General features: G+C 33.5%; 1 protein-coding gene across 1 annotated transcript; it reads right to left on the bottom strand.

The window, feature by feature from the left end:
* LOC107640410 (1-aminocyclopropane-1-carboxylate oxidase 1-like) lies at nucleotides 4,724-7,698 on the bottom strand. Its single transcript, XM_016343931.2, has 4 exons — nucleotides 7,451-7,698; nucleotides 6,631-6,854; nucleotides 5,795-6,125; nucleotides 4,724-5,105 (listed from the first exon to the last, which is right to left on the bottom strand). Exons 1-4 carry the CDS (start codon nucleotides 7,610-7,612, stop codon nucleotides 4,851-4,853), a joined length of 972 nt encoding a protein of 323 aa, XP_016199417.1. The 5' UTR covers nucleotides 7,613-7,698; the 3' UTR covers nucleotides 4,724-4,850.

The following is an 8,148-nucleotide window of genomic DNA, read 5'->3' as shown; positions in this document are numbered from 1 at the left end:
AAATTAACAGTCAAGTACATCAAATAAATATAAACAGTAAAACAAAAAACTAATAACTACAGATCTAGGTAGTTGTCATCGTCGTTGTCGTCATCGGTCCCGTGGCCCTGACTCGGCGGCACAGAAGGCGGTGATGTCTGTATGCCACCAGCAAGACCGTTGCCACCTGCAGCAGGACCGCAACCACCAGCAACGGTGTTGCCACCAGCAAGGTCGATCCAACGACGTGCATCTGGGCCTGATACACCTCCATCTGAGCCTCCATATGCTGCATGCTCTCCAGCGACTCCCTCCACTCCAGTCTGAGCTCATCCGTAGACGTCACGTGGGTGAGGATCTCCTGATACTTCTCCTGATAATCGTTAAGCTCATGAGCCTGCTGCTGAATGATGCGTTGGAGCTCATGCACCTGCAACCTCAAATTCACGCCTTCATCGGATTCGACTGGTGGTGGAGCCTGATGATGGCCTCAACGTGGAGGTACGGAGGCTACTGGAGAAGAACGACCCCATCCCGTATACGTGGTTCTTGTACGGCAATATGGCCATCTCGTGCCAAACCGCATCGGGATCGATGATTGAAGCTGCAAAGTCATCGGTGGCGTCTTCCCCACTTTGCTGAGACTGTTGAGTCGTAGCTTCTAGTATCTGTGTGTAGGACTCCTGTGTAATTACCACAAGTTATTGTGATTAGAACGACAGATATATATTAATCTCTAATAATTTTATAGCAGAAGATAATTAGATGTATGTTTGCTCACAAAATGGTCCTGATACCGCTGATCAGCAATTGTCTCTTTGTTCTCCTTCAGCGTGTGGGTGTACTTGAACGTCTCCACCAACGTTGCCTCGAGATCCAACGACTTCGACTATACATGTTGCATTGAAACAATATGATTAGGATGACTAGTAATGATATGTAGAATAATATAACGAAGTTATTAACAAAATCAAAGTCACTTTACATACCAGCCTAGTTTTACTCTTCATGAAGGTCGCTGAGCCGCCAGTATACTTAGACGACCTGACCGAGGCCCTGTTAGCTCAGTTAGTGAGACGCCGATGTCGGAACCCCTCATCAGATTCCCAATGAACAAACAGAGCCTTCTTTATGTCCGGTCGGAGCCATTGTGTCCAGTGGTCCCGTCCCTGACGAATATCATCCAGCATCTGCTGGAGCCGCCGACCCATTCTATAGTCGAATATCTTCTTCATGGTAAGGTCATGCTCAGCATCACACCTAAAGTGCAACTGCAATAAAGAAACTTTGAATTTATTTAAGCAAGATAGAAGATATAAACTAATTAAAAAGGTTTGTACCTAAAAAAAGAAATATTAATTACCGCTTATTTCTGAAATATCATTGCTTTCTGGTCTCAGCGGGAATCTTTATGTAGCTGAGGCAGGGATGGTCGTACATCAGCTTAATAACATTGGTCGTCTCCTGAGTACACACATTGTTGTTTGACACAAACCTAACAACCTACAAACAAGAATCAACCTAAATCCATTAGACAGGAATTAATTTTCAAAAATTTTTAGCAATAAAGTTAATCATAATCATTGAAACTTAAAAACACTAACCAAGCAACCAAATCAACATAAATCCACTAAACAGGAATCGATTTTCAAGAACTTTCCGCAATAAAGTTAATCATAATCATTGAAACTTAAAAAACACAAGCCAATCAAACCAAAAAACTTAAAAACACTAACCAGACAACCAAATCAACCAAAATTTACTAAACAGAAATTAATTTTAAAGAACTTTTAACAATAAAGTTAATCATAATTGTTGAAACTTAAAACACAAGTCAACCAACCAAATCAACCTAAATCTACTAAACAGGAATCAATTTTTAGGAACTTTCAGTAACAACCATAATCATTGAAACATGAAACACTAAACAGGCAACCAAATCAACCTAAATATATTAGACAAGAATTAATTATCAGGAACTTTCAACAATAAAGTTAATTATACTTGTTGAAACCTAAAAACACAACGTGATACTTACCCCTTGGTGCCATCAGGCCAAATCATCAACCGTACGATGGGAGGTGGTGGAAGGGCATCAGCTGTTGCCTCACTTCCGTGGTTAGACTCTGGGGCCATGGCATCCGTCGTTGGAGGCAGCGTCGACATGGATTCAGGTTGCTGAGCGGTAAGAGGCAGCGTCATCGTTGTAGACGGAGATACGTAGTTAGGGTTAGGGACCATGATGAATGGTTGGTCCGCTAAACCCGCAACATGTGGGGTCACCAGAGTGATCGGAGTAGTGGGAGAGGATCCAGAAGTTCCGAGGGGTACCGAAGAAACCTCCCTCTACCCCGACCACGGTTACAACCATGACCAGCAGCCTGATCCGCAACACCTCTTCTTGTCGATATGTCTACAAATATAAAATTATTATCAAACAATCTCAGTAATAATTTCTCAGCAAAACATTCATCAACGCAGCAATTAATACAATCAGACAATTTCAAACACCTCAACAATTCAAAACATAATGTATTGAATCTAACCTAACTTAATCATCAATCTAAATCTACTAAGATTAGAAAACTAAACTAAACTAACTTTGAAACTGATTCAAAATTAAAATTAAAATTCTAATCAAAGTTAAAGTAAATTAAACTAAAATTAAAGAATTATTAAACAATGTAAGCAATAATTTCTCAACAAAACAATCATCAACACAGCAATTAACACAATTAGACAATTCCAAACACTTCAACAATTCAAAACCTAATGTATTGAATCTAACCTAACTTAATCAACCTAAATCCACTAAGATTACAAAATTAAACTAAACTAACTTTAAAACTGATTCAAAATTAAAATTGAAATTCTAATCAAAGTTAAACTAAATTAAACTAAAATAAACAATTATCAAACAATCTCAGCAATAATTTCTCAGCAAAACAGTCATCAACGCAGTAATTAATATAATTAGACAATTCCAAACACTTCAACAATTCGAAACCTAATGTATTGAATCTAACTTAACGTAATCAACCTAAATCCACTAAGATTAGAAAACTAAATTGAACTAATTTTGAAACTGATTCAGAATTAAAATTAAAATTTTAATCAAAACTAAACTAAATTAAACAATTAGCAAACAATCTCAATAATAATTTTTCAGCAAAACAGTCATTAACGTAGAAAATAACAAAATTAGAGAATTCTAAACACTACAACATTTAAAACCTATTGTATTGAATCAAACCTAAATTAATCAACCTAAATTCACTAAGATTAGAAAACTAAATTGAGTTAAATTTGAAACCGATTCAAAATTAAAATTGAAATTCTACCCAAACCTAAACTAAATTAAACTAAAATTAAAGGAATTGGAGAAGAATTGCTCAAGAACCTGTAATGAAGAACGTAACAGGAAATAAGGATAGAGGTAGATGTTGCAGTAGTCTTGGTCGCCAAAGTTACGGTGGCTGCAGTTGATGGTGACGCTAGATGGTGGTGACGGAGAAGGAGAGAGAGAGGGAGGGGAAAAAGGAGAAGAAGGAGGCATCGGTGGTGGGGGTTGACAGCAACGGAGAGGGGGTAGCGACGGCGGTGGTCTCAGTGGCGGCGGTGGCGGCAGATGACGTTGATGGCTGAGCCAAAATGCGAGAAAGAGGGATGGTGGTGATGGTGGTGAGGGTTCGAACGAGGGAAAAGAGGTTCGTGATTTGAATTTACACCATATTTATTGTCAGAAAATTTTACGGTAAACCATTCGGGTTACCAAAACGCATCGTTTCACTAAATTGAGTTACTATAAGATTTTTTTGACGTTAAAGAACGTACTAATTTAATTTATTTTCCCTTCAAATATTATCGGCGGATATACCATTGAAAAACAGAATCCTCTGGTAATTATTTAACCTTACAAATTCAATGTGATTACTATTGATAAATCTGTCACTATTCTGCGATACTAAATCCGATGATAAATCTAACGGTACTCAATATTTTTCTCATAGTGATCTTATAATTCACAAAAATTTGCATATAACTCTCAAATATCAGTTTTTCTTGGTGATGTTCTCAATCATAAGGGATATAAATGTTTAAATAAGGAAGGTAAAATTTTGATTACTAGGCATGTATTATTTAATGAGACAAATTTTATAAATCATGATTTATTTGATTCTTCTACTCCTGCTTATGTGAAACCACAATTTCCACACATTGTTATTACATATCCATTGAGGCGATTCTATAAATCCCAATAATAATAATTCTTCACATATCTCTTCTAATTCACCTATTCTACTAGTGACACGATTACAAAACAACAAAGTTCAGTTTCTTTGCCTGTACAGACTAGATAACGAGCCTGCATCTCCTAATCCAACTGCTGGCCTAATTTCACCTCATAGAGCCACATCATCTCATAGTTGACCTATTGCCTCTCCTCATTGGTACAAGGAAATGCTTGAGGAGATTCAAGCTCTTCATAAAACTAACACATGGTCCATTATAACTCCTCTACCAAACTCTAAGATTATCGGCTATCATTGGGTTTTTGCCATTAAAAGACATCCCAATGGTGAAATTAATTCAATCAACCATCAGTGAGGTTAATAGTATTCTCTCACTCAAAAATTTGGGTGAGTTTAGCTTCATTTTAGGAATTGAAGCTTTCTTTTTATGCACACACCTTTGAATTCTCTTGGAATTGTATGAAGAGAATTATAAGATACTTGGCAAGAAGTGTTGATAATAGAAGTACTTTTTACTCATGCACTAATTTGAGACTTTTTGCATTTTACAAAAGTCGTAGACTTGAATGATCTTTTTTCATTCGGTTATTTGATATCAAATATGGCAAATAAGATAGTCTAGGGTTTCAGTATTCTCAGATCTTGAAGTGATGATTGCACATCTATGAGATGACATCCATTGGCTTCCAATGAAGCCTTGTAGGTGGTGCCATGGTATTCCTTTGGGTGTTCATCATCAACAAACTCTATCCCTGGGCTAATGACTTTGTCCAAGGATGGTCCATGAAGGCTCACCACGGAGATCCTCTTAACCTTGTTGTTGTCAACAATTACTCGATGGATATGACTCTTGTACTTCCCATTCGTCAATATCTACAATTTATGGTTGAAAAGAAAAAAGAGTTAAATATATAAGGTAGAAAACAATTGTTGAAATAACTAGTGAGTAAAATTTGAATGATGTTTTATTTATAATAAAATTTAAATACAAAATTTATTGTATATCTCATCACTTCTGCTTAATTATTGACGTTGTTAACTGTGAAGAAAATACTGAGTCACATTTATAATGTTTGAAAAAAAAAAAAAGTTCAAGAAAACTAACGCTTAGTTGATACTTAACCGAAACTTCATAGAATTTGAAATCAATTTGATATTTTATAATGCCACCACTTTATGCTGACATATATTATGCATTTAAAATTAGATGAACATAATTATCAAGATCTTATAATATGATTCAACAATTTAATGGATGAAATTATCAATATATAAAAGAGTAAATGTCTAAATTAATCTTTAAATTAAAGAATTTTAGATGAATATTTTAGTTTTTAATAAATTTTTATTTTTAAAAATTTTTTAGAATTATTTTTGTCAATAATAAATTAGTTATTTTTGTCGAATAAAAAATAAAAATTAAATATCCAATCTAAAATATTTTAAAAATTAATTTAAATATGTATAAAAAGTTATTTGACAGTGTAAATCTATACACTCGGTAGATCGATCTCGCTCATATAATCTAGATAGAAATTAAATGGAATTGATTAATAGCGTACCTCAAGATGATCACCAAGCTGAATGAGGATACCATGATGTGGAATATAAGAGTTAATCCATTTTCCTTTATGTGACAGGATTTGGAGACCACCATTTACATCTTGGATGAGTGTGATAACAAATCCAGGGTCAGTGTGTTCAGGAAGACCAACAGGCCCCTTTGATGTTGAATTTGGTGGATAAAGATTCATGGCCATCACATCAAACCCTGACTTCAAGTTGAATGCCTTTTCTATGTAGTGTTCTTCAAACCCTAAGGTTTTAGAAACAGCCTTTGCTAATCCGTCCACTACTTTTCTCATTTCTTTGGAGTATTCTTCTATAATTTTGCTGATAAACAAAATAGAAAACTCAAATTAAATATACATGAAGTATAATATTACTTATCAAAAAATGAAAGAGTGGATTAATTTTAATGTATTGTTAATACTTTTACCTTGTGATTATTTAGTCCTATACAAATAACATGATTATAGGAGGGTTAAAATCATAGTTAAAATTGTGACTATAAAAATACTAAAATTACGGTTGTAAAACGTGATATTTGATCTATAGTCATGTTTTTTAGTTTTTAAAGAAATGATCATGACTTTTTTTAAAATTCCGTTACCATTGAGTTATAGCCACAGAGGTATTAATCACAGTGAAAACTGTGATTGATCTTACTAAAAAAGCATTACTAAAAATCAAAGGTTACAGTTTTTTATATCTATAGTCACAGTGTTTAAAAGGCTAATTAAAAAATATTGTAGTGTAAACCAATCAAAATTCTTTTAACAAAATGGAAACTATATTTATCGTAAGTAAATGTGTTTAACTTGGTTCATGTACACACCTAAAAGCTGATGCCTTGGCCGGAGCATGGAATTTGGGGTGCGCAAACAACTTGAGATATTCCCTGTTTTCACCGGAAGAGGAGTTTTGGTCCCATCGGATTGTATCTAATGCCCCTTTTTTTCTGTAGATCTTTCTTTCATTTAAAGTTGTTGGATCAAAGTAATTAGATATTCCCTTCAAAATGCCCTCGAAAACCGCGTCTGGGATTGTATGATTTACTAGCTGCATGCATATGGTAATTTTTTATATAAAGGAAATTACATTAATCAGTACTCCCTCCCACATTAAGGAAAATGATTGAGATATTAAAATAGTAAAACATCTATAAAAGTAATTTACAATAATATAATTCTTAAAAATAGAATAAAAGCACAATAAATAACGGCAATAGAAAAATATTTGATGTTACTCAGACTCCTAAATGAACGATTAATAATTTGTTAAAAAATAAAAATTTAAAAATAGGTAATTATTTGATAACAAAGAAAGTATTGTCCACCCACGTTAATTTCAACTCACCAATTAGTAGTGTAAAATTAATTCTAATAAAATATGAAATTACTTTTTTTTTTTAAGTTTAAACAAAAGAGTAAAGATATATTAGTAATTATATTTCTGGTAATAACACAGTTTAATCGATTATATAAGTTGAATTTTAATTATTAAAAAGCGTTTTTTAAAAAAGATATTTTAAGCATTTTTAAAAAAGATATTTTAACGGTTTTCAGAATAAGTTTAGAAAAGATAAAACGAGAATGCATGAGAAATGGTGTAATGCTTGTAGATACAAAAGAAGAGTTCAAGAGAAAGTACTTTACATAAAAGAAGCCAAATTCTTGGCAAGCATGGCGAAGGAATTCGAGGGCCATGAATCGTTGAGCAGGGTCATGAGAAAACAAGAGAGAGTAATCAACAGTGGGTATTTCATCATCAAAAGCTGAATAAGAGTTCCATATCTGGGTTTCATCACAGGGTGCCATTTTTTAACGCTAATGGAGATAAAAGAAAATGAGAGAAAGCAATAACTATGAACTAATTAGTTATATTTTGAGATGCATGAATGGGTGATTCTCCTTCCAACTATTTATAAGCATGGTGGCTTCACTTCATTTTCTGGTTAACACGCCAAGTTGGCATTTTATATTCTTTTCTTCTCAATGAATAAATTTATTTGGTGTGGCTTAATTCAAATCAGGTTGTTAGGACCGCTTTGGGGTTTTAATAATAAAAAATGTTATTTGTACACTAAAATCAGTTATTAAAATTAATCATTAAAATATCTGTATATAAATACATATGTAGTTTAATTTATTTTTAATATGCATTTATATTGTAGCATATATTTTATATTGATAGCTGACTTTAATAACTAATTTTAATGTACAGATAACATAACTCTTTAATAATATACGTTCATGTGATGTTATATATATGTATATGCATATGTATGCTGCATTTCGTCTGAGTTAAAAAAAGTTCGTATGAGAAGAGAAGTACCTAACGAAAAACCATGAAA

The sequence above is a fragment of the Arachis ipaensis genome, chromosome B05 (assembly GCF_000816755.2).
Source record: "Arachis ipaensis cultivar K30076 chromosome B05, Araip1.1, whole genome shotgun sequence".
Taxonomy (NCBI): Eukaryota; Viridiplantae; Streptophyta; class Magnoliopsida; order Fabales; family Fabaceae; genus Arachis; species Arachis ipaensis.
This window is presented reverse-complemented; position numbering and strand designations above follow the sequence as displayed.

Coding starts and splice junctions, on each gene's coding strand:
- LOC107640410 (XM_016343931.2), bottom strand. CDS start 7,612: ATGGCACCCTGTGATGAAACCCAGATATGGAACTCTTATTCAGCTTTT. Junction 6,855..7,450: donor AAGAATTTGGCTTCTTTTAT/GTAAAGTACTTT, acceptor ATATGCATGCAG/CTAGTAAATCATACAATCCC. Junction 5,106..5,794: donor AGCTTGGTGATCATCTTGAG/GTACGCTATTAA, acceptor CATAAATTGTAG/ATATTGACGAATGGGAAGTA.